This window comes from Pundamilia nyererei, unplaced genomic scaffold (assembly GCF_000239375.1).
Source record: "Pundamilia nyererei isolate P.nyererei 1_Seehausen unplaced genomic scaffold, PunNye1.0 scaffold00042, whole genome shotgun sequence".
Classification (NCBI taxonomy): domain Eukaryota; kingdom Metazoa; phylum Chordata; class Actinopteri; order Cichliformes; family Cichlidae; genus Pundamilia; species Pundamilia nyererei.
The window spans coordinates 2,966,150-2,993,105 of NW_005187443.1; the positions used below are offsets into that span (position 1 = coordinate 2,966,150).

The following is a 26,956-nucleotide window of genomic DNA, read 5'->3' on the forward strand; positions in this document are numbered from 1 at the left end:
TAAACTGGAACCAAAGGACGTGGAAGCTAGGAAAAAAAAAAAAAAAAAAAAAAACGCTAAAAAAAAAAAAGGGGGCAAAAAAAAAAAGCATATACTTCGCAGAAAGTTGACACAACAAGTCACTCCCCCTTTTAACTAAAACAACAGGAATACATTATGAAAGGGTCCGAGCTTGCTGCTGTAAAAATCAGTTTCTCTCATCCCAAAAAAATGAATAATAATAATAATAATAAAAAATAAACACATTGCACTAAACTAAGAAGATGGTGATGTGAATATTAAAACAAAACCATGCCCTCATTTTTATCCTAGAGGGGAGTGGATGTTTCGCAGTCAGTGTCTTTTGTACATTCAATAAAATCCAGTACTGCTACTAAAGAGGCCAACTTTGCTGGTGGTGCCAATTACACCAAAAAGTGGGCGATCAATACATCCTGGTAAAAATGGTAAGAGGTTAAAAAACAAACAAACATAAAATAATTTTTTTTGCATTTGCGCTACAGGAATGTTCATTATGAAAGTGATTTAAGAAAACCCCTTTCTGTTGTCAAACAGCATAATAAACACAGTCTCTTTCCCATCTCTTTTTCTATTTTATAAGTACCATTATGTTGGTTACTTTACTTCATCCCAGTTTGCACATCTGATTAACTAATTCCCCGCTGCACATTCTACAGGCTCAGGTTTAAAAATCATATCAAAACGTACTGGTGATGAATAAAAAAAAAAAATAATAATAATAATACATTCTCCAATATAGTGTTGTCCATACTAAAATTAGTGTTTGGTCTACACAACTATATATATTTTTTTAAAAGAGCTCCTAGTTGACAGTTTCACTCACTGGGTGCAGTGGGCCCCACACGGCACTAATGGGGGTTTTCCCCAGGGAGCGGCTTTGCCTGGTGACCATGCTCCAAACACGGGGCACAGAAGCTGAATTCCTCTGTGAACTACTGCTACTTGTGCTGGTACTGCTCGGGGACATGGGCTGCTGGGAGGCGGTGTGCTGGGAACTGAGGCCAAGAGGAGGTGTGATGGATGCGGACTGGGGCGAAACTGAGGCAGCGGCTGAAACCTGGGCAGAGGCTGATGCTGGGCTTGTAACTGGGGCTTCAGAAGACATGACAGCTGAAGATGGCAGTGGGCATGCTACTGCAACTGGAGTTGAGGGGGACCTGGGACATGGCAGCTGAAGTGGTATTCCTCTGGTGGGTGGAACAACAGCTACATTTGTGGATAACTCCTGATTTGCAGAGACGGAAGATACATTTGTGACTGGCAGAAGGACTGGGGATGGCACTGAGCCCGGCACACTTGCAGGACATGTAGTGGACAACGGAGTTGCAACTGAGCTGAAGGCTAAAGCTGGTGAGGCTGGAGCAGCTACTGGTTTGTGAGGATCTTGCTGTTTTAAGACTAAGGCAGGTACTGGCATCATGGTTGGCAGATGGGCTGTAAGAAGTTGAGGCGGATCCTGCTCTATGTGGCAAACGATGACTTTATTCATATGAAGCGGTGATATCCCTGGAGCTGAGAAAAAGACTGGAGCTGGGACTGGAAGAGATGCTTCTGTGCTCGCAGGCACCGAATCCTTTCCCGAAGGCACATCTGATGCTGGAACGGTCATAGCTGTCTCCATTAGATGCTGCACCCTGGAAGGATCCAAGACTTGTTGGTTGTCTTCTGGAGGAGGTGTGAGGCCTATCTCTCGGTTACAAGTGCTGCTCTGTGACTCTGCTTGTTCAGTCTCTGTGGGTTTATTCTGGCTCTTCAGCTTCATTTCGTTTTCCAGCTCTATAGCTTTCTGCGCAGCTACATCTGCGAGGAGGCGCAAAGCACTAAAGTCCGGGGGAGCGCATTGATCTGGAGGAGTTGGTGGAGGTGTGTTGAAGAGGCCATTGGTGGTGCTAGCTGCTGTATTTCTGCTGGCAAGACTTGCCAAATAAGGCCCCTGTTCTTTCACTTTCATCAGCAGACTTTGTGCATCCAGCTTCATCAGTGCCTGGACTGACACTTCCTTACCAGGGTAACCTGCTCCTGTCAGAATAGCTGTTGCTGTGCTTCCGAGAACACCGAGGTCGAAAACAGGGGCAGAATGAATGACAGATGGGCGCTCCGGCAATGGGTTGGGAGAGGAGTGGCCCTCATTTCTACCTACAACCTTGCGAGAGATGGTGAACTTGGTGGGATCTTTGCCATCCTTGCGAAGCAGGTCAGGGAGCAGGCGGCGACGTGCGTTGATGAACCAGTTACAGATCTGGGAAAATAAATACAAAAACTGTAGATTTCAGGTATGAGAAGAACCAATATTTTCTGCTTACCAGCCTAAAAGAAGTGTCAGACAACTGACGCAAACAGCAACGTTTCTTCACCTAAACCTGTACCCAAGCACCACTCCCTCTAGTGGTACAGCCTCTCACATGACAAGACAAGGCGTGAGAGCCCCCATACAGCTGGCAGCAATGAAGGTTTGAGTTCAAATATGCTGAGCCACAGAGAAGCCAGCCAAAGGCATTCCAGTGAACTGACTACATAACAAGAAACTCTGCTGCAGCCTCATACTGATCTGCAAATGCCTTATCTAATGCAGCCTGTCTGTGCATGCCTATGTGTTGGGAGGGAAAGAGGAAACGTCTACCACTGATGCAACAAAGTAAAAAAAGGAAGGCTGGGAAAAATGCTATTCTCTTTAGTACAATGCATACATTCCACTAACATTCAACTATTGTTTTGCTTTCACTTGTTCACAATCAGAAAGAGCAGTTAAAGCAGCAAGTGCTTTTAGATTTACATGCACAATCCATCAGACATCATCAGCCAAATACGCGTCACACTTGTTTGTACTAACAGACGTAGCGTCGTGCCTCTGATGCAAGTTTCTCTCGCGAGTGAAAAGAATAAATCAATAAATGAAAACCTGCTCCTTACCTGCAGCACCGTGAGGCTGGTTTGGCTCGACAGACTTTGTTTCTCCTGCTCTGAAGGGTAGGCGTTGAAGCGGTGCTCGTACAGCCAGCTCTTGAGAATCTGCACCGCCTCCTTGGGCAGGTTACCACGGCGACGGCGCTTCCCAGAGAGCCCCCTTCCTGACAGGTCGAGCGGGGAGCCATCATCGCTGTCCGCTGAGGTGTGCTCCTCACGCTCCGGGCAAGTATCCTCTGTGAGAGCTGAGAGAAAATAGGCAAGACGTCAGTCACTTTGACTTTTACACCCCTGGCTGACTTGGTTTGTAGGAGGTAGTCCTTATAAAGTATTCAGATTCTGATGTGACCCATCACTTATTCTGGCTCATGCATGGTGTGGTGTGGTTTAGGCACAGTTCTTCAGACACCAGGTAAACAAACATTAAAGGAAGGCAACTGTTTGATCAAGGACATGAAAGTAACAGTACTTGTTTACTGCTATTTTTTTTAACTATTACATAGTAACAAACAGATTTACAAGAGCTTTGTGATATTGTGCTACACGTGCCTTGCAAAAAAAGACTTTTATGGTTGGCACTGGAGGGAATCTCCCCTCAAAATGGAGCATGCCTGATCCCAGGGGTGGGCAAGTGAATGCAGTAAATGTCCTTCTGTGGGGCTGGGTGAAACCTGACCCCCGGGGGTAGCGCCTGTCCTCACAAAGACATTGTGGCCATATCAACATCACAGTAGCTAGTGGCCCAGGAATCTATTGACAATGCAAAGCACCTCGAGCCGATTCAACAAAAAGGGGAGGAGGGAAATAAAACAGCTATTACTATTAATAAAAACATTTCAGACAGCCCGACTCTATGAATAGGATAGATATTTCAAAAAACAGCCTTAATGTGGTCAAACTGGGTCTGACAAAAAACAGGACTTCTCGCTTGACAGAGATTTGAGGCATTCCCTGCAGTGCCCCGAAGAGGCGTGACGTACGTGATACTACAACTCCACTGGCTCACGGCACGGACCCTTTAAGATCTACAACAAAAAAAACTCTCCAAACTATCTTACTGACAGCAAGCAAATACAATTCAGTGCAGGGCTGGCTTAGTAAGGTTTCATTCCGATAGGCCAGCTTGTCACATCAGCATCACGCTGATCAACTTGTGTTTACAAAATGTCCTCTCTACCTTTGTAGGCATCTGGAGCTCGGGGTCGCCTTGGAAAGCCTTGAAAAAGTAAAAAAGTTTAATACATGGTCACGGCCTCAGGCTGCTGAGACCGTAAAAAGAAAAAAAAAAAAGATCGCCCAGCTATGCACAACAGACCGCTTTGTTAGAGAAATTAGGATGCATTTCAAAATACAAAACAAAAACCCTCACTACTTGCATAAAATAAAATATGACCAACCTGGAGGGAAAACGGGTAAATTAGCCATGTGGAAGGCACAAAAGGAGGCGAGCAGGGACGCACAGCCTCCCCGCATGTCGCTCCGCCAGATGGACACCATGCCTGCCTCCAGAGATAACTAGCTGGCTAGCTGTCCCTCCAAATTTCAACACAAACACACGCTGCATTTGCTCGCAACAAAAAACCCCGCATACCAGCCAGAGTCAACAGCGAAAAGCCACGCAGGGGCTCGTAGGCAGACACTCCGCTGGCGAGAAACGGACACGGCAAAAGACGAGTAGAGCTCACCTCTTTTGACTGCTTTCATTCTTTGTCGATAGCTGTATGGAAAACACGCAGCTGTCCAAGTTGCTCGTTGTTACAAAGCGTGCCCGGGAGCCAAACGATGGTTGACACAGCGACACTTTCTTCCAAGGCGCCGAAGGTGTTGGTGCTCTCGTCCCGACTCCAAAAAAACTAAAAGCCGTCGCCGCTAGAGTTGTGCCGCACGGAGGTGAGGAGAAAACAAAAGTCACATTTCCACCGCACTCTTCGCTTTCTTGCAAAGATAAATGTTGGCTGTCTTCTGTCGCTCCTTCCTTTTACCTGCAGCGGTTTGCTAATCTTGACAGTCCGTCCCACCCCTTTCACAGCTGTCGGCCAATCGCGTCGCGGCGTTTATTCCTAGGCGAACATGCGCCAATCGCGGCGCGTTTTCAGGCAGAAGACGGACTCTGTGTCACAGTGAGTGACGGGAGAACCATTTCATTCAAAATACAGCGCAGTCATTGAAACATTCTTATTATCTCGACGCGGTTAAAACCGGAGGGGAGCAACTAGCAACCCAGTGGTTACATAGACACAAGCGGGATGTATATATAACAACGGTGTAATCAGACCACTGTGGTCATTTTATTATCGTCTCCAGGGGCTAGCTAATATCTCTGTTTGAGATATGTAAAACATAACACAAAAACATAAGCGTCTTAAGAGTTGACTGGTGATTTCTTATTCATTTTGCTCGGTTTCTGTTCAAGCCCGAGAGGCTCGTTTGACAAAAATGGGACTGTTTTGATTTCTCGACATCTGTGGAAGACTCAAACTCCTCCAGAAAACAAGCGGGAGTTTTGGTTTCTGTGAGATTGATAGCACAAACAAATCAACGTAAGATGACTGTAAATGAAGACTATAGATCATAGTATGTTTTCGGTGTTAAAAACGATTTTTACACTTATTTAAAACAAAAAAGCAAAGGAAATCACCTTTTTAAAAGAGCAAAACACTAAAATAAAGGCAGCCATGATGACGTTTTTGAGAAAGTACTGTGTGCATTTATTGAATTTTAGGTCTCTGCATTATACATTTGAACAACCTTGAAATAGTATAAATAGCTCTACAGCATTGTAAAAGATGGGGATTTTAGTCCGACTTTGTTCTTATTTACAGAAGACATTTTTAGAAGCACGGGGAGAAATGCAAGATTATTAGTTTTGTCTTAATATCAAACAACCCTTTTACTCAGTATTGCGCATATACTTTAAATATTACCAGAGTATAGTGACAAGAATCTAAGTAAATCTCACTTTATGAGCACATCCACTCACTCACAACTTTGTCTCAGACAGCACAACCAGTTTTACTAAACCCACAGACCTTGAATTACACACAGCCTATAAGAGTAGTTTAAAGAACAGATTTAAAGTATGTGCTTGCTTCATAAAGTATTTCTTCTAGGATTTGTACAGACACTTTTTGCTACATCATATCTCTCATGTTTAAAAGAGTATTGCCCCTGCCCTTCACCCCCTTTTCCCAGTTATATTCCAAAGTCAGAGAAACAATGAAGGGATACGAAAGAGCTTTTTGTCCTCCCCCTCTCTTCAGAGTACTGCGTGGGGTTAGTTTCACTAGATTCACACTGTCTGATGCAAACACATTTAAATGTGCAAACATGTATCAAACCTGGATTCCCAAAATGAAACTTTTACCCTTTCACAGAAAAAAAATAGACTGCTCATCAAAGCTATGCTCTGATATGAAACTCATCATGCATTTAGTGTGATGCTAAATAAAAGCCCATTCATTATCACCCATAAAAATCAATAGTTTAGAGCAGCAATCCCCCCCCCCCACCCCCCACCCCCCACAGTGCCACTGAGTGAATAACTGATAAACCTACCCAGGAAATCCAGCTAGGTGTGCCCCAGTGATTATTTGTGTGCTAAAGAACAGCTTTGTTTAAATGTATGAGATGAGCTTTCTTTTGTCTCTTTAAGTACCCCACTTACATCCCCTGGTTTCCCATACATGCACACACACAAACACACACAGACACAGTCATCAGCAGGCTGGAAAAAGTCTCGACTCTCAGTTTGAAACAGATCACAGAACAACTTTCTCTGTGTTCCTGGCCTCCTCCCCTTAGTGCGCCGGAGATGCCACATTTGTGTTTTATCTGCATTCAAGTCCTACGGTTTTGTGCAAGCAAGCAATATGTGGGGGAAAAATATGAAGAAAAGAAAATGATACATGAAATTATGTAACATATTACATAATTATTAGGTATTGTAAAACATGGCAGTGAGTGCATAGAGTGAAGACACTGTCATCTTGTCGTTGATACATATATATCCACTAGAAGCCGTCCTGCTTACACATAGAAGAGACATCTATGCTTATTTTAGGAGAAGATTTCATCAGACGAGTTCTTCCAGACAGTCAGAAATTAAATCAAGCCAACCACCAAGTTTGAGTCACACTGTAGGCCTCAGATGCTAACGGCCCTATTCACCCCCAGTCAAACGGAAGGGGGTATACTGACAGCCATCACGGAGCCAACTATTGACACCTTTGTGCCATTTTTCTGGCTGAGAGACATCCCCAGCAGGCAAACACAACAGCGAAAGAATGGTGAGCAATCAAGAGTAAGAAGTGGTGCTTACTTGGTATTTCCAATTCAAATTATGTACTTCTGGTTCACAGCAGGTGAGAAACAGACACTGCAACAGCTAAGGCCAGTGGCAAGTAATTAGGAGAGGACAGTTGGAGTTTGTTTGCTTACCAACTGAAAGTGGAAGACAGGCAAATGACAGTGGTTGATCTAAGGCATGTCAGGGGTGACTCGCTGGTTCGGTATGCTACTCGCAGTGTAAAAATCTAAAGTGAGGGGATATGTGCAATCAAAGCGATGTGTCCCCTTCATGCAAATTATGCAATGCCAGCTATGTAATTTCACTGTAAACACACGTGGCAGAGACATCATATGTTTTCTTGAGTGAAAAAAAAGAAAAAGAAAAATCAGCCCCTGCTGCTGCAGACTTCAGAAACGATGCTTTTCAAAATGCAAACTCCTAAGTTCATGAACCAAACGAAGAGGTTTGATCCACAAGTGATGGCCGGTTCTGCTGTCAAACATGGACTTATCAAAATCTTTAAATCTATATGTTGCTATGGCTACAGTGTACTTAATCTATTTTCACAGTCGACATTTGAGTTCCTTGAAGCTGACATTTAAATACACAAGATGAATTTAAAACAGTGAATTCATCTTTGGCTTACGCAGTCTTCAGTGGAAAGAAAAAAAAAAGCAACTGAATAAATGATTAAAACACAATCACTAATGTATGTAATGCTTTAATAAGAAAGTCTTCTTTGAATAAAAATAAGTGCAGGTATTTTGGGTGCTCCTCTGATGGGGGGGAGATAATGTAACAATGAACTTTGATTTCGTTATTTTGTTGAGTGATGGGAAGCAAAATAAAATCAAAAAACACTTCTGGAAACACGAAACCTGCTCACTGTGCCTGCTGCATGAAGCCTAGATGAAAGCACTTAAAGAAGTCAAATATTTAAGTATCTGCAGTTACAGCACAAACAGAAAATGCTAAGGTAGTGGAAAAGAGAAGGCAAAAGACACCAGGAGGAGTGAAAGATTTCGTCCCAACAACAGGAATAAATATTCGGTATATAGTTCCCCGTGTCATTCTGTCAGGTAAACATTACCCCTCAAAAGTTTGAGGTAATTTTGCAAAACTCCCACTTCACATCTGTGAAAACATGTATAAAACTAAAAATGACCAATCAAAATATACCCAAACTTGAGCTGGTACACTGGACTTCTCAGACAAGTCTGAAATTAATCAGACTTATAACATTCAAACACAAAAACTAATTCATGAATGCAAGCAAATAACAGTAATTGGGATCTTCATTAAAAAGAAAAAAAAAAAACTCTTTTGCAAAACAACAACTTTGATAATTCATGGTTACCAACAATAATTATATTTAGAATTAAACACATCATTTTTATTAAAGAGCGTGCGCATGCCGGTGGACTGACCATTAGACGAACATTCAAAAAAAGATTTTTGTAATTGCCAATACTGTTAATTTAGGGCAGCTGCAGGATAAACCTTACGCTGCGTATAAAGTAAAGGTTTACAAAAATGTTGCAGATCAAAATGTATTAATCAATCATTACTGGAATCTATATCAAGGGATCAATCCTGTGCTCCAGTGGCAGATTACATCAGCAAGTGCAAGATAGCTACCTAACTTCTATCTATGCATGACAGCTATCTCGATAAAGTGTTGTGGCTCACACACAGTACAGAAAGAAGGAGTGCACCAGGAAAGATGTTCCCTGTCAAAGATTCTGGTAACTTATCGATAATAAAATAATTATAACCCTCGTTGTGTTTCTGGTAATTATCTCCTATATTATATCGGATTAATGACATTTTATTTAGCTTGCATTTTTCCACATTTGTGAAAAACGTTTCTCAGATATATTCCACATCTTTAAATTATACCAAAAATATCAGTTATAGTGCTGCTAGCCTGACAACATGACTATAAATAGATTATTTTTTTCACTGATTTTGCTGAGAGCTGCATGTTTCACTTGGGGAGAAAAAAACTGACACTCTGGGTCTTTAGATGCAGAGTGCTGACTCGTGCTTCTCAGGCAGACTGCTCTAACTTAACACGAGAAGCGAACATGGTACTGGTAATGCAAGCAGTGCGCTCCTGACCTATTTGATAATGTTATGAAAACTGTATCGCTGATTAAAAATATTGGATAGTTAAGAGCCTGATAGATCAGCCTTTATGGGTTTTAGAGTAGTCTCAAAACGCTCTTAAAAAAAGGGAACTACCTATTACATGCCTGAAAAGTTAAACAGTGTGTACTGTTCCTTTCACAAACCAACATGATTTGGCTCTTATGGGAACCATTTCATAAAGCTGCCAATAGAAGACTAGAAACTCTGATTTATGAGTGATTTATATCTCCTAGCGCAATGATCTACAGGGTTTTATCTCATTCTTTCTGTTCTCTTTAGAGCTGGTTTGCACTTCTCCGAGTAGTAAAAAAACAAAACAAAACAAAAAAAAACATTGTATGAATCAATAAATGTTTTTATTAAGTGACAATAGCTGGACCTGCTTCAGCCATTTCCAATTACCTTTTATTTTGACTGTTTGTTTTTCAGTTATTTTCCCAGGGGTGATTCTCTTATTTCAATTTACCGGTAATTTCTATTCTTTGAAAATGTTTAGGTTTAGTGTCCATTTAAATTAATATTATATGGACTGTATAAGTAAAAGACAAGATTTAGGAAAATCAGTCCAGGTATTACAATAAAATCACATAACTTTTTGAAAGCAGCTGGTTCACAGTGTCCAGAGATCCTGAGTTTCAAACACATCAAAGCCTCTTCTTGACATAACTAACAGATAGTAATTAAGGATATCTCCTCTATATATTTATTTCTATATATTTATTAGTGTTCCAAGTTCACAAAATTGTTTCAGTTATAGTCTTAAATTCCCCCCAGTTTGTTTTAATTTTAGTTATCTAAAATGTCTTTTTAAACATCTAATCCACAGTGAAAGAAACAACATTAAATGTAATGGCATGTAATGTAATGGCTTCTGTTAATGGCACAAGTTTTGTCAGCTATGTTAACATAACTGAAAGAGGTTTCCTAATAATTATTCTTTTAATATGACAAACTGGTATTAGGGATCATGCCATTAGAACACAGGAGTGAAGGTATGTATGCCTGAAATGTTGGTAATTGTAATTAATTGCTGCCAATTACCGGTATAACATTTCTGCTGGTCAGCGCTACATTAGCTTAAAACAAGTGAGCTTCTCTTCACAAAACAAAGAAAACAAAAACATTTCTAAAAAACCCCAAACTTTCGAGCGGTAGTGCGTATCCTAAAATGTCCTCAAGCTTTGCCTGATTATTGGGATGCGTTCTCATTCAAAATCTATTCAGACACTAAACCTAAAGTTTGTTAAAAAACATCTTTGACACAATCGACTCTGTAGGACATACGCAAGAGGTAACTGCTAACTATACAAATACCCCTTTAAACCTGACTTTCAGTTTCATCACACCAAAACTATTCGTAATAACCTGATCTAAACTGATTTTTATAGAACTCAAATGATGAAGAAAGTTAACAAACAAACAAATAAATAGGAGGAAGACACACAGGTGAGTTTGTGGTATGTGTGCAGTGTCTGTGATGGCCACAAGGCGGTGTTGTGCAAAAGCTACAAGATGGCCAATGGTCTGGGAAGAGAGCAGGACGATGGAAGACAGAAAAGCATAAACGCTTGCCTTCTGTCTGCTTAAAATATCTTATAGCCGAGATACAGGAACATTTAAAACAGTCTTCATATAGATTCTTTAGGATATAATTGTCATTATAACAATACCTTCATTAACAATTTTTTATGATGATATCAAGAACCGTAACAAGAAAAGATAAAGTTCATCAGCTGAGGTTTTCAATGGCAAGACTCAAATGAGGAGTCTCCTGCTTCAAAGTCCGTTGGGTCCGAGAAATATTCAATGACTTGTTTGCTCATTTGAAGTCACCAGGACCAGCCTATTATTGTATGAATGTGTCAAAACCCTCCAAACTCAGGAATTTCCCCACTCTTTTCCCTCCACCCGTACCCATCTTCACTGAGATGACTCATTTACATTGCAAAAGCTTCCTCTCCTTTCTCCAGGTGTTTAACTGACACTTAACTGTCTTTTGTTCCAACCCAACGGCCCTCTCTCACAGTTTCTTTCAGAGACGAGTCTGGGCCTCAGGGACGTAAATTTCGATGCTGTCTGCGCTCTCTGTGGCCGAGTTCTGGCGAAACGAGGCAGCCTTCTTAGCAGCCAGCAGACGCTTGCGAGCCTCTTGTCGCTGTTTCTCTGCCGAGCTCAAGGAAGAGTTGGATGAAGAGTCGGCACTCTTCTCGCGGCCCAGCGGTGGTCGTACCTTACCAGGCTTCTTTGACGCCGCCTTCTCCTCGTCCTGTCGTGTTGGGAGTGACAGAAAGTGACAGAGAGGGAAGAGTAATGTGTGAAAAGAGGAGATAAGGGGGGGGGGGGGGGGGGGGGGGGGAAGACAGATATCATCCAGTGAGAAAATATAATCAAGAAACATCAAGGTCTTTCATCAGTTTAGACAAGATCTGCAGACAGGACTTTGACAAGACAGTACAACAGGGCTAATTCTCTTCAATTAAGATTGAAATAACAGTGATTATACATGATAAACAGAGACACTGACAGTACAGACACCTGAAAAACAGACACTGAGAAAAAAAAAAAGACTAAACAGTCATTTGAATACAAATTTTCAAAGACATGAAATGGTAACATGAACTGATGGGGAGTTTACATTAAGTTTAAATTATAAGGCTCACAAGACACACCCGATGCACGTATACTGACAAGCAACAGAAGCAAAAGCACCTCAGAGACAGGTAAAACAGCCACTGACATAAAGATGCAGGCACAGAGACACATATACACACAGTTACTTATTAACAATCAACAAAGGACACACAAGCACACAGACTTTTAAATAACAAAAGCCAGAATTCTTTCACATGAACCAGCGCATCTCAGCCATGCTTCGCTGCAACACACAGATCAGAAAAATGACACATGCATGCTCAAAGTAGGGCTTCATACATAAAAACACACAAGCGTCAGCCCTCTTTGAGATGTTTTAATTTTTCCATGCATGCCTACAGGGATCACTCTGGCCCCTTTGGACAGGGAGGCCTTGTAAGAGTTCATCCCACGAAGGGGATGCGGGGTAAAAGAAGAGTGGGAGCAATGGTAGTGGTGGTGGGAGGAGAGAGGCCGGTTTCGGCGGCTTTCCTACCCCAGCCAGGGCACTGGGCAGCAGGGGTGGGAAGTACCTTCCGCTCAGAATTTGACTGGGCAGCTGCAGATGTCACGGGCTGCCAGTCATTGGACTTGAGATGGTAAAGCTCATCAAATTTGAGGCTGATGTCTTCAATGGATAGCTGAAGGAGGTCCCAAAAACCAGCCAGGTCCTGGGCTGTAGGGCGTGGGTTGGCATTTGTATTCTAACCAGAAGAGAGATGAAAATGATTGAGGAGTAAGAATACAATACATGTAATCTATATAACACTGTAATGAATATTACAATGAGAAAAGAATCATGAGATATAAAAGCTGACTGCAGTCAAGCGTAAGTGTACAAAGTGTTACACTGCTGATGAAACCTTGTTAAAAATAAAACAGTTTTTTTCTTTTCTCTTTTTTTTTTATTACTACCCTTAAGCCCAAACAACTTAACTTCTTTTTGGAGTTTGGAGTTTTTGTCCAGAATGTGAATCAAACTCATTCTGGTTATGGGTTAGTTTGTTTTCCTGCTATCACGGTGTAGCCTCTAAAGCTCCAAAAGAAGAAGGATTCTGACAAATTTGCCTGTTTTCAACCTTTTCAGTGTACCAGAGAAGTCTTGTCCAGGAATATGATGCATGTGTGAAAATGGAAAACAAATTTTATATGAAAAATAAATAAATACAAATAAAATTAACCACTGAAAATGTAAAAGTTGGCTAAATCTATTTGAGATGATCTTGGCAAGTAAAAGGGCGGTATCTATGTCCATGATGTGCCATCATCTTGGTGGGATGGTTTCTTTACATCACACTCCGTCTGTCACTGGAACCTCAGGACCTCAGTGTATTGTAGTTTCACCACAGCTGGAACCACCACTGTCCATGGAAGCCTTCAGCTGTTTGACTAGAAAGTAGACAGCACTGACTGTAGGTTTGGTTTTAAAATGAGCACTGTTTCTTACCCGGAAAGCTTATTTGGTTGCTCCTTTTTCTTTTCTTGCAACTATAACAGACCCTTCCCCTTCTTTTGGCTTTAAACCAACCTCCTTTGAGGCTTGAAAGAACTGCTGCTAATATGTGTTTAGCTGAATTACAACAATGCTATTTACAGTTTAGATTGAGAGTCATATGTAGACAATGCAGATTCCAAGATCATCAGCTCAAACAACCAGATGCAAGTTATTCAAACATGTCACCAATTTGACAAGGTCTGGAAGAAGACCCAAACTGGCACCCTCAGATAACAGGAAATGGGTTAGGATGTTGAGGAACAAACCAGGAGCCTCCATTATTTTATAATGCAAATGTGTGCCTGTTGTGTGTGTATTGTTCTGCTGATTAAGCCGCTGCCTCTCTTGGCCAACACACGATCACAAAAGGTATTTTAATTCTCAAGAGTTTTATCTTCTTATTAAATTTAAAAAAAAGTATCAATGGAGGAGGACAAAAGCTGCATAATAGCACTGCCTGCTTTGACCAGCAAGAGTTATGGCACAGAAAAGCTGTTGTTTTCATATTTAGCACTAGAGGGAGCTACATCACAGCTTAACTCTTTTTGTTGAGCTGGAGGGACTACTGTCGCAGCACGGTTTAGTCATTTCAATAACATCATACATTTCCAACTCCCACGTTGATAAATTCAGTACTTTGATCTAGAAGGCAACCACTCAGCATCTAGTGTCAAATCAAACTGTTCCCTCTATGTTTATTCTGCTGATTAAACCTGCAGATACTGCCCGATATGAAGTAAAGGCTGCTCTGAGATCCTTTACTCTCACACAGCCACTGCTTGTAATGCTTGGGGAAGGCTGGCTTTTAGATTGTGCCTTCTTTTTCTGTGCACTACATTTATGCAGCTTTATATCACTGCTGTGATCTATATTCATATATTCTAGATAAACCGCGTAGTCGCTCTATATTTCTTACTATGCAGCATTTGTTGTAAAGTCTGCGGTATATAGCCATTTTCACTAAAACAAGGGCTTATTTCTTTATTTTAAGCTCCTTTTCTTTTGTGTGGGTTGATCCCAATGACTTGTTTTGTGTAGGCCTAATAGGCTGTATATCAGATTAGTTGTCATATGTGCGATAGCTTTTGTAATCATCAAAGCAAGCAGCTCTTGCTGTGGACACACAAAAAACCCCAACAAATTCCCAAATTGGTAACGGGTACAAGAAACTAGCTGGGACTTTCAGTCTCGTGAGCGAGCCTGCAAAGTGGAATCATCACAGAAAGGCCATGTACACACCAAGTTTTGTTCACACAGTCCCCGGAACTGCTGAAACTTCTGAGACATTAGGAGTTGGGCACTTCCTACTGCACTGCGAATCTTCCCCAGCACTACAGTGAGAGAAAGAAAAAAAAAATGTAACAATCATTGAAGATTTTCTCTTTTCTTTCTTTCTACCTCCTAAAGTAGAGACAGAATTCATAGTGGCACTTTACACACTGACCTGCATACAGTTGGTCTCACTGGGTAAACACTTGCTGGTTTTTTCTTTGGTGCAGAACATTATCATACAAAGCAAAACTTTAGGGTCTAGACGTAGGTGTAGGAAACAGTGAATCTAACAGACTCCACAGGATGTCATGAAGGGGATTACAGTGTATTGGACATTGTGATTCTATTTAAAGGAATGTAAGCCTATATAGATACCCCAGCCTTCTGTCTGTCACTTGTTACTATGCTAGTCTTTTGCTTTGTCAAAATCAGGACAAACATCTGTCCTGACAAAATTGCGGCTTCTATTCAATCACTGCATTTCAAATGTATTATACTATTTATGATTATAGTGTTATGTCGCCTGGGTCTGGAAAACAGCTCGACATCAGATTTAATCCTGAATATTTTACTGTAAACACACACACACACACACACACACACACACACACACACACACACACACACCTGAGTATATGTCAAATTTATAGTCAAATATAGGAAAGGGCCTTGTCTGAATATTGACCACCTACAGCCCTGCTTGTGTGTACTGTGTGTATTTGCTCTATGCCACAGGCTGATGTGGAGGCATTAATCTAATCTGGGGGTTTAATCAGGTCCAGACTAGATTTGTGTAATTCTGGAGATTAGAGGCCCGTTTGTGTGCGGTAACCCCAGGTATTACCGCCTCATCCCTGCCATGCTGTGCAACTCTGATAAGAGTGAGAAGAGGCCTTGAGGCAAGACCCCATAAACAGAGCTCCACACCAAGTGCCGGAGCGAGACAACAACAGACGTTTGGAAGAGCTGAAGCGCTTCGGTAGTGATTTGACATTTAGCCTTGGCGTGCTCTTTCTGGAACTTTCTGGCTTAAATTATGGCTATGTCAACCATAGATAGAAAGTTTCAAATTTTAAATGGAAAAAAAAAGTGTTTTAATTGTGTGTTTGTATCTCTAGCTTATAATGAAAAACATCCCTATGCAGTAACACATATGCAACCACTTTATCTGCAAGAAAAACTATAAAGAACAAACATGTTTTACTTAAAAACATTTTTATGTATGAAAAAGCTACTCCTGATCACAGTTAGCAACTTAGCCTGCTATCAAAGCCTCTGCACCACGGTCTGCTGAGCTGTAAAGTGGACTCAACTACATGTGCTGCAGACTCTGCTTACTCCTGCTGACTCTTGTAAATACTAGAGTAAGAGCGCATCCTACTGGACAAACTATGTCATAACATAGTTTTTGAGATAAGAGGTGAAATGTCTTCAATAAACTCAAAAAAGTTGAGTTTTTTCTTTTCAAGCTCTTTCTAATCTACTTAAATAACGATGACCAGGACGAGAACCTACACAGACATATGCCATGACACAATTACCCTAAATATCTTTGGAATATGCCATCCATTCATTCAACTTAGGGCAGTGAGAGGACAGGTCACCAGCCCATCACAGAGCTAACCTGAAGAAACTGACTGTTTAGGGTTTATGTGACCGATAAAACTATGGCCACCATAGCTCAGTCTATTATTCTGGGAGTGTGGGAGGAAACCAGAGCAATCGCAGGGTTATGATTTTTTCAGGAGTGTGTCCCGATTGATTTACGTATGAATTTTTAAACAATTTCCTTTATGTTACTGCACACAAAACTATCCCTGGTAGTGCAATGAACTTGTGAATTTGGTTTATGGTCACGAGGTTTAATTAGTTCATGTTTATTTCTGAGAAATTTTGCTTTTCTTCCTGTAATTTTGCCATTGTGGTATACAACAATACCCAGGAGTCATAGGCACTGCTGTGAATTTAACACTCTCTGTTCCAGACAATAACAAAATGTGTCAACACAACCAAAACCATATCTGAGACAACAAAGTAAACTGATTTATGCTTTTTCTATTCTGCAACCTTCTCCAGCTGGCAGAGGTACTTAAACAATGAGAAAACTGTGTTACAGTGAGCACCCTGCCATCCTTACCCTCTTCTGAGAGCTGGTTATCTTTGGTTTCCTGTTCCATCTGCTGGCACCAGCCTTCCATGCGTCCCGTCTCGGCCTGCAGCAGCTTCAAGAACCACTGGCCGTCCCTCCGACACAGCGTTCCCCCTCCTCCGCTCTGAGGGACACTGCTGTTATTCCCGCTGTCCAGCCAGGGGTCTGGCGGTGGAAGAGAAGAGGGGTCCAACGCTGGGTCCAGACTTTCCGAAAAAGAGGAAGAGCTGCTTCTTGTGGTGGAGCGGTTGAGAATCTGCCTGGGAGGTGGAGGTGAAGAGGTGGGGTCGGCACTGTCTAAAGAGTCTCGTCCAGGAGGGGAGCTCATGGACTGACTGGCACAATTGACCATGACTTTCTTCTCAGTGGGTTTGGCATTAATTACATGGGAGATGATAGAGATGTCCTGCGTGTCTGAGTCTGTTTCGTGTTTTGAGGCCATGCTGCTGGAGTGACTGAGCCTGAAAAAAAGTATTTGACACTGTGATAAATTTGCCTTTTTTCATAATTAGAAGAAGAACATTGTGACATTTTATGTGCACAGCATTAACAAAGAAAACCTGTTTACTCCTTACTGGAACAAACAGGTCTTTCTTAGTTTAAACAGTGAGCCAATTCCACTGGTGAATGTAGACATTATAAATACAGAGGATCTAATGGAGTCTGGGCCTTGCATACATTATGATGCACTCAGACCAGCATCAAATGATTTGTGAGGATTGGAACTCTAGCTTCTTGTTTTTCTAAGGCTGATTAGATATGATGGATGCAATGACTGAGCATTACTGTTATCAGTCAGAAAATGAACATAAGGAGGTTTGCGTTCAGTCAAATAATGAAACATAAAGAAGAGGGAGAAAAAAAAAAAACCCCTGAAGAATGACAGAATCATTGCACCAAAACTGACATAACAGAGTCACATAGCACAATACCAGCAAAATACAAACAGGTCACAGAATGCACTGCACCAAACAAATGAATCTTAACCACACATTAAAAAGAGACATATTTAAAGTTTCCCGCGGTGCGTAGCCAAAACTAGCTGCCAGAGACAGACGTGCATTTGCCCTGTTCTCTGTTATCTTGATTATATTCAAGCACTTTGCAAAAGACTGTAAGGAGACAAGAAAGCAGACAGTCACTTACTATACAAGATACCTGATTGTATACACGCCTAATAAATGCGTAAAACACTCAATCTGCACTTTCCAGACTGTCTGCAGCACTTGAATATAATCTGTAGAAAAAGTGTGAGTCATCACCCTGTGGCAAGTTTAAATTGTGTGCACATTTCACATTTAACTGCATTATGCATGTTCACAGTGCAACACTTCAAGACTATTTTCACATTTACTTGCTACAAGTTGAGTTCAAAAGACAGACTTTAGCAAACTAAGATAATTTGGGTCTGCTGCACAATTATCACTCACAGAAAGTAATGAATGAGGAGCCTTACAACCAGCAGTTAAACATTTCAATTAAGACAAAAAATAGCTTCATATTTGACAATTTGAATTCAATGTAGGAGGCTTTTAAGAATTTCTAGGTGAGTAATTAATCCCCCCCATTACATTACACATGATTAATATTTTTGTTTATTTGAACATGCCCGGAGGGGATCTTTGAGTAGTTAATATTCATTATAGGAATATGGTTCAATGTTGCGTTCAATGTTGAAAACACAACACACAAAGACAATGAGGGTGTTTTAACATCTACAAAGCTCCTGGAAAGGGAAAGAACAGTCAGAGGAGTATGTGTGGCTATAATATAAATTCCTCACGTTGTTAAAAGGACAGGAAGAGGACTTACTGCCACCCGTCCTCCACCTGTACTCCAATTGATTGAAATCTGGTCAGGGGAGGAGTCTCTTCTCGTGCAACTTCCTGAATACAGTCCACCTGAAAAGTAAGGAACAATGACACAAACAAAAATATAGTCAAATGTTTTGTCAAAACTACGATCACGAATCAATTAATATGGCACAGAGCAATGGCTACTAGCTGGCATTCCAGAGTGACAAAACAAAACACTAGTGGAAAAACTGAAAAGAAAAAAAAACCTGTATAATTTATGCTTGGTTTCAATACAATGTCGAAACCAAAGGTTGTTCTAAATGAGTCACTGAGAGCCGGATCTGGAAAATGGATAAAATATTTCCGCTTCAGAACAGAAAGTGAGAAGAAGGTGAAGCAAAAATATGTGGTTTGGCTTCAATACCACAGAAAAAAAAATAAATAAATAAAAAGATTGCTCTCGCCAGGTGTAATGAGAGAGCGAGAGTCACAGTAATGACACCTTTAACTTCCAGGCATACTTTTAGGTTTGATGGGAAACACTTAGACAGAGATCATGAACAAAATTAGCTTTTTCCTGGATTCAAGCTCAGCAGGCAAAACGAGTTACACTTCAGTCAAGGATGTGACTATTGGCACCGCTCTGTGTTAGATGTGTAGTTAACGTCTGATTTCTACACAACTGTGCAACAGTGGTACAGCCACCCCTGTCGTACCTGTATGCCAATGGAGGAAAGTTTCCGCCTGGGCACCGGGACTACTAGGGGCTCCTCTGCTGCAAGATTTCCTTTATTAAATCCCGATTTTAGGGGTTCGTGCTGGACTACAGAGTCACTTGTCTCAGTGGAAGCATTTGCAGTAGCGGGGGCAATTGGTTCTCTCGGGGTAGCAATAGGAGTGGGGATGATGTGCGGAGGGCGGGGAATGCCCCGGGCCAGGCTGTTGGCACGGGTGCTGTCAAGGCTGTCAGAAGAATTGCTTTGAGCGTGGCTAGATTGGCTGTTGACCTCTGACCTCCTGTCCTGCTGGTCCAAGTAGTTGTCCTGGGCCGATTCTGTGCTGCTCTGCACGGTCACTGAGATGTAGGGCTTGGAGGTTGTACGGGGTGGCACTGGTGGAGGAGCTGCTTTCTTACAGGTGGTTATGCACGAGGAGACTGAAGGAGAAAAGAGCAGAGAGGGAGAAATTAGAAGAGAAGGATTATAAATAAGAGTTTCAGTGAACTGGCCAGTGACTTCTAGGGATTGTGAACACAAAACAAGGAGGAATCAATGAGAATAAAATGCACAAGTAGAACTGCAAACAGCTTACTGCATTACCCATTTGTTTATCAGGGTAATGCAGGGTATGTCCAAAGCAAAACTCTTCAGCTGCACATAAACACACAGAGACACTGTTGCATGAAAGCTGGAGCTACAGCTGAACTGGGGAAGCATCCCATTAAGTGGAAAATCTAATCAGGCAGAAAATTGAACAAACTTATCATCCCATAAAGGTTGCTAAATTAAATCACACACACCCCGTGTGCTTCAAAGACTCAATCACAAGACAGGTGATGAAATCAGTAAACCAATTGCTGGCCACTTGACACTCAAAGCCAAATATGGTAGAACAGCTGAGGGAGATAGATTTATCTGCAGTGCTCACTAATGACAGTCCAAAAATGCCCTCCAGTCATAAAAGATAACGCAGAGAGAATGTATTCACAAAAGAGGGAGAAAACCACTCAAATAAAATCTGTGTAGTAAGAGATAACATGCAATTAACATTTTTACAACACCTTTACAAGTAAAATATTCTCTCTTTCCACCACCTTTAATAGTGCATTTATGCTTGTTGTTACAGCATGTTGAGTAATAAATGTCAATTTGGCAAGACACAAAAAAAGCAAGCAGCTGGGCTTTTCAAACATGGGATACATAAGCTTTTTGCAGTGACCCTGACACAGGTCACTTTTAATGTTCTGTCAGATACACCAGTGACAGTGGTGGAGAGCACCATTGCACTCGTGAGAAAATACTTTTTGCACCTATATTAATGAAAACTGTAAGCATTAACTCATTAAGTGTAACTATACATGTTAATATCGATCTCAGTAACTAAATCAATGTAAGCGTGTGTGTGCTGCATGTGACAATAGCTCCCTACGCACCTCACACTCTGACTGAGCGAGTTAGATTGCCGTGGCGAAAAGTAACCAGAGTGCCCAGTCAGACGCTCATCTAGCCCGACGCGTTCAGATGCCATCAGATCAATGGAAAGAAGCGCTCATCTGAAAGGGGCTCGCGTCTGTACGCTTTGACATGTTCAATGCTGCACCAACAAAACAAATATGCTAGCTGTGTGTTAATACTCCACCGCGTCGCAATGCTCCAGTTTCATGGTCACATGGCAGCGTACCATATACAGGGGTTAAAATTCTCAAGCCAAGCTCCTTATACTGGTAACAGTTTGTGTTAGTTTACATGAAATCCACACAACATGAGACCATCACGCAATATAAAAAGCAGATTTTCCAGCTCATACCAACGTCTGCCCTCTGCCTATTAGACCACAATGATTCAATGCTAGCATGGCCATTCATTCAGTTTTCTTTATAGCTTTCATTTCCCTCTGATCTATATTAGTAAAATCAGAAGAAGAATTTGTGATATAAATCTTTTTAAGAATAGAACATTTGGCCATTCTGGAGCTGCGTATAATCCAGTCATCAATCACAAGCTATATAGATGTTCAGTCAGGCTACAGATTCCCATTAAGATCATGTAAACACACTCACAGGCTTCTATAGTTAATTTAAACACAAGGACTCTGTAGAAGAGACCACTATTCCCCTCATGCTACACACACAGCAATGGCAGAGTGCGATGGAGTACCACTAAAAATGTCTAATCTAAACAGCACTGTAAACCCTTTGGTTGCTGTGTAATCCCTCAAATAGATGATTTATTTGACATCACATGAGGAAAAACAGAGGAATGAGGAAAAAACCACGGAAGAGAGTTGGCACTGAGAAGAGCCTTTGAAGTTGAGAGAAGAAACTTACCTTTTAAAGCCTGAACCATGAAATAATTGCCAGAAAATTCAATTTTTTTTTAAATGAGACTGTTTACTTTATTTTACGTTCTGATAAAATAAAATAAAATCAAGTAAATATTTGCATATATGAGTTTTAATTGTATCAGATTTGTTAAAAGCACACTGATGATGTGAAAGTCTCAAAAAGTCACAAAAACTCATGCATTAGATATAATATATAACGCCTTAATATAAATTTAAACTTGGCCTATTTAACATTATAGTCAGGCTTAGCTTCACTACCACTTAATCAAAGTGTAAAACGTGGCACAACAGCAGGACATGATCACAGATTCATATAGTCACGTGCTAAATTTTACATTTTAGATTAGAAGAAACAACACAACAGCATCTGGTGAACTCCATTCAACATTTTTTATGCTTCATCAGGTTTCACTGAAAGCTGCGGTCAAAATTCCAAGAAGGGTTTTTAAAAAGCCCTGCAGCAAACATGTGAGCTGCTCTGAATCACTAACAAAAGGGTCATTTGTTCAATCTGCTCCTTATCTTTACCTCCAAACACTCACATACACACACTCACAGCTCATCTGACCTCGTACATATTATTGAGTCAGTTTAATCTGATAAAGTGCGAGTCAATTTTGTCAATTTGCTGTCAGTTACCAGCCTGAAGTACTGGACTGTCACTAGATCTAAGGTCCTTCTGGCAGTCCAAGATGTATGAATACAGAGAGTTCTTTTTCCAATCTAAAAACAGTGCTGTTACTTTATTTAATAGCACAAAAAAAGTCTGTATGGAGTAATTCAGGACTGTGAAGATAAACGTCTGGAAAAATCGAAAATACAATACTTCCTACTGACAGACTAATACCTGTCAACAGCCAAGAAGTCTCGCTTGTGACTGCTGCCCTTTGTCCCCGCTGTGACACTAAACAGCGATGCACTCAAGATGACATTCCAGAGAAGCCTGAACAATGACAGCATTAATAAACAGCGGAGATGATACCCAGTCCACACCTAAACTGGCCCACCTCCAGACATAGAGCGTGTCTTCTTCCTTTCACAGACAGGAGTGCGAACATGCACACCCTTTTACACACCCTTTCCTAATAGGAAACATAAACTGACAATAAAGGATCCACTGGTGTTGCCAATATGGCGAAAGCCTGAATAGTCATAACGGTCAATATCGAGAACACGATTATTCAGCACAATTATTCGCTGACTTTTGCATAATCAGCCATTTGTAGAGCTTAACAAATATCAGATTTGAGTTTCCTCATCAGCCTTAAAAACTTGTAACGGTTCTTCTTGTTGACCTGATGCATCGATAGTTGATGCATTGAAACACACATTTCAAAGATGGAAGGCACCAACTCTGAGCTAGCCTGAAAGCTGACAAAACAAAAACTGTAAAGTGTCTGGCATCTTTGCACACAAACACTGTCAAACAAATGTCATTCAAGAAACGTTCACTTTAACATTCATCATAGCTATGCACGTCACTATCCACCAAGAATGACCAACATCCTCACTGATACAGCTGAAAAGTCCACGTTTCCTCTCCTTTTTCTAACGCGAGTTAGACACTAGGCAGAGCACAGCGTGTGATGTGGTGCGCTGGCACTACTAATGCATCCCAGCGTGCGGGGTAACTGTCACCGTGACGAGGTGTTAGAGGGCATAGATAGTGTGCATGTCTGTCTTTGGACACCTGCCCCGCAGATCTCCAAGTGTCACATCACGCTTTCGTCATCTGACCAGAATTCACCCTCTTAACTCTTAATGCCGCCGAATCTGCTTTACTCACGTAACTGTCATAACTGACATCTGCCTCTGAGATTAGTCAGGAGATAAATCAGCAGAGCTGCGCACAACAAACGGGACGCTCAAATACAATCAGTATGTTGTCGAATAAATAACATTAATTCCAAAGACGGTATATTTTAGATGGGCAGTGGTAGGAAGGCCTTGTGTCGAACCTTGTGTCTACTTGACAAACTGTCAAACATTTTTTCCAGTGTCTTTTTGAGCACCGTCGCTGCCACAGTGTTCCCACGAGACTGCAGATTCCTCCACATACAGATCAGCAATGGCATCCATAACCACACGAGTGACACAACCGGTTTTTAACAAGTCTAGAGTTTACCCACACAATCCACTGTTGTTCATACAGCTTAATGAGCAAAGTGTAAAAAGTCAACTGTATGATAGCACAGAAAACAGATGTAGAAAGCCTGTTGCTATCAGAAAGAGTGCAGTGCAGAAACGCATTAACAACAGAGGAACAGCAAGTAGCACATTCTCTCATCAGACTGTCTCCTGTACTTGCTTAGGTTAAAGATTTCAGCCACACAGGCATACACAGCTGTGGAAACAGAAACATCTTATTTTAAAATTGTATAACAAAAGTGCAGCCAGCTCTTTCTAACCCTAAGCTTTTGTTCAGAACTGCAGAAAAGAGCTACAAAACAGACATGAAGCCAAAAACTGCTGCCTTTTAGTTACACAAAATAACCCTCAACAGGGATGCACTGAATTAAAAACATATAGTTGGTCTTTGGAGTAAAAAAATTAACAAAGGAGAGAGAGAAAAAAAGCAGATTGCTGAAAAAATGTTTTGATATCTAGATTTTTTTTAGATAATTTCAGCATTATGGTTGAAAGCAACATGCTGCATCAATTGTTGTTGTTGTTAAAAAAAAATTAGATTAATCTTCAATTGAGACACAATAGCGTTGTGGGAAATAATTATTTCATCTGCTGCTCAATTTGTAGGTTTGCTCACTTACAATGAGGTTAACAGTCTCTATTAGTTATGGCAGTTTTCTCAACCACCAGTGCGGTGAAGTTATCCTGTACCCTTAAGAGAAAAATAGCTCTAAACGATGTTTCCATCTCAGTGCTTGACTGCGGGGATGGTGTTCGTTGGATCGCACTCAGCATTTCTTGTCCTTCAAACACGACGGGTCAAGTTGGTGCCAAAGAGCTCGATTTTAGTTTCATCTGACCACAGCACTTTCTGCCAAATTTTCACTGAATTATTTCGATGTTCACTGTCAAACTTCTTGAGCAGGAGAAACTTATAGTACCACATTCCTATGTAGTATAGTGCGTTAGCGATGGTGTTCTTGGTGACTGAGGTCCTAACTATCTTCAGATCACTAACAAGCTCCTCTCATGTGTTTTTCGGCTGATCCACCATCTTTCTCATAATCATCTTCACCCTACGAGGAAAAATTTTGCATGATTGTGACCGATTTTATATTTCTTCCAGTTCTGAATAATCGCACGAGCAGTTGTCACGTTCTCATCATTGTTGATGGTCTTGCGTTCCCGTGACATACTCTGACACCTCTTTAGTCTTTCCCACTTTGGCGGAAAGGTTGGAATGGAAGAAATTGATTCTGTTGACAGAAGTGCTTTGTACACAAAACAAGTTGAGATTAGTAGTATCTGTAATATACTGTAAATTGTTTGTCACGTGAGCATATAGAGAAATTTTGGGAGCCAGAATTGTGGCTGCGTTGTAGGCGAACAAATACTTGTTTCATTCAACGACATGTTTGTAACTTTTATTTGATGTGTTTTTTTTCTGGATTTTTGGTTGATATTCTGTCTCTCTCCTTTAAAAATAAAACTACCATAAAAATTTGAGACTGCTCCTTTCTTTGGAAGCGAGCTAACTTACAAATTCAGTACTGGATCAAATAATTATTTCCCCCACTGTATGGATAAGAATTTCTGTAAAAAGTAGGGCTCTGCCGCACAAGACACTGGCCTGTGAAGGAAATTTCTATTGCATCAGCAGAATGAGGCAGCCTTGTTACATTACCTTTCAGAAGGCTTTATTCTTTCCGTCCTTATCTGAGGCATGAAGATCAAGTTTTACTCTGGAGTGAGTAAGCTTGAAGAATCTGTCTCGATCTATAACTAGGAGCCAGTAAATTTAGAGCATAGGTTATCTGAGTCATGCTGTGAACACAGATATGCTGAAGAATGATTTAAGCTGGTGTTTTTAATGTTTGGTTTTAATGCTACCTTCAGAGATAAACCTTTGCAGGTGGTTTGTGTGCTTTGACATTTATTTATTTAAAAACACCTGGTTGCCCATTTTCAGCTTGATGTAGCTTGAGGACCACCTCTTTGGTGGTCTCAGTCAGTATTGTCCCGTTTTCATGTTTCATCCAAAAAAATTATTTCAACCAGTTTTCAGTATGATTGAAATTTAATTGACAGAGAACAAATTGGGATCAATAGAAAGACCAGGATGTCATCTTGACAGTAAAGTAGGACTCGTATAGATTGCATTCATGGTACTTGATGTAGAGGTCTTAGACTCATATCCCTAACAGAGGACAAAAAAAGAATTGCTGAGGTTTTAGGAGGATATAAATCAGTTTTAAAAACCATCCCAATTTATTAAACCTTAACTAAAGAATAAAGAATAAATCCCAAACTGAGAGAAAAGAAAAATGGGACATGTGCTACAGGACAAACAGCAATCTCCTTTCTCTAAATAGCTTTTTACTATTTGGTAGTTCCCACAAAGCTACCACTGTTTGAAGGGCTTTTCCCAACATCGGGTTTGGAACATTTGATCAATTCGTTTTAGAAGCTTGAGTGAGTTAAAGTTCCCCCTCAGGGAGAATATTGCAATAGTAATTAAATAATTAAGCACACAACAAGGTAAAAACCAAAGCCTTAAGATACCAGCACACCAGCTATAATCCAGCATATAATCCATCATGTTAAAGGGTACACAACTTTACTAAAGAACACACTAATCTTCATCCCAAAATGCTTATTTAATAAACCAGGACACAACCACATTCTCAATAAAGACTGGAAAAACTGAACATAGTGGATGACAGCTCCAGCTCAGCCAAAACCAATATAAACACTGGATCAGTAACAACAACTGGTTCAAGTGACACTGATGGTTCAGAAACAGCATGAGGTGAACTGTGATGCTGGGTTTATCAGCAAAGTATGGATTATGTACAGTTTAATCCATTAACATCACAAGAAACACACAACACTACCTGTAACCATGACCACCACTCCCTTGTCATCGAAACCATCATCAGGACACAGACAGATTTTTCACAGTTACAAAACTGCAGAACCTTAAATGTAACCTGAAAAGGGCTCTAAACCAACATTTGGGCGAATATTGGGGCAGCCCTTAAAAAATCCCCCTGTGCAGG

The 26,956-nt window shown here is 40.9% G+C and overlaps 2 protein-coding genes across 5 annotated transcripts in view; both read right to left on the minus strand.

Annotated features, from left to right (window-relative positions):
• Positions 1-723: 723 nt before the first annotated feature.
• Positions 724-4,897, minus strand: tgif2 (TGFB-induced factor homeobox 2). The gene is made up of 3 exons (XM_005731329.1): positions 4,611-4,897; positions 2,932-3,170; positions 724-2,260 (listed from the first exon to the last, which is right to left on the minus strand). The coding sequence occupies exons 1-3, from the start codon at positions 4,627-4,629 to the stop codon at positions 824-826; spliced, it is 1,695 nt and encodes a 564-aa protein (XP_005731386.1). The 5' UTR covers positions 4,630-4,897; the 3' UTR covers positions 724-823.
• A 4,689-nt stretch (positions 4,898-9,586) lies between these two features.
• dlgap4b (discs, large (Drosophila) homolog-associated protein 4b) overlaps positions 9,587-26,956 on the minus strand; it is a 127,373-nt gene continuing 110,003 nt past the window's right edge. For 3 of the 4 annotated variants that reach the window (XM_013910388.1, XM_013910389.1, XM_013910387.1), the window contains 6 exons: positions 19,424-19,863; positions 18,724-18,812; positions 16,900-17,372; positions 14,730-14,821; positions 12,529-12,699; positions 9,587-11,630 (listed from right to left, as the gene is read on the minus strand). In XM_013910388.1, coding sequence (XP_013765842.1) covers positions 11,397-11,630; positions 12,529-12,699; positions 14,730-14,821; positions 16,900-17,372; positions 18,724-18,812; positions 19,424-19,863 — 1,499 coding nt within the window. In that variant the 3' untranslated portion in view covers positions 9,587-11,396. Of the gene's footprint in view, positions 11,631-12,491; positions 12,700-14,729; positions 14,822-16,899; positions 17,373-18,723; positions 18,813-19,423; positions 19,864-26,956 lie in introns of all 4 variants that reach the window. The other variant, XM_013910390.1, reaches the window with a different exon arrangement.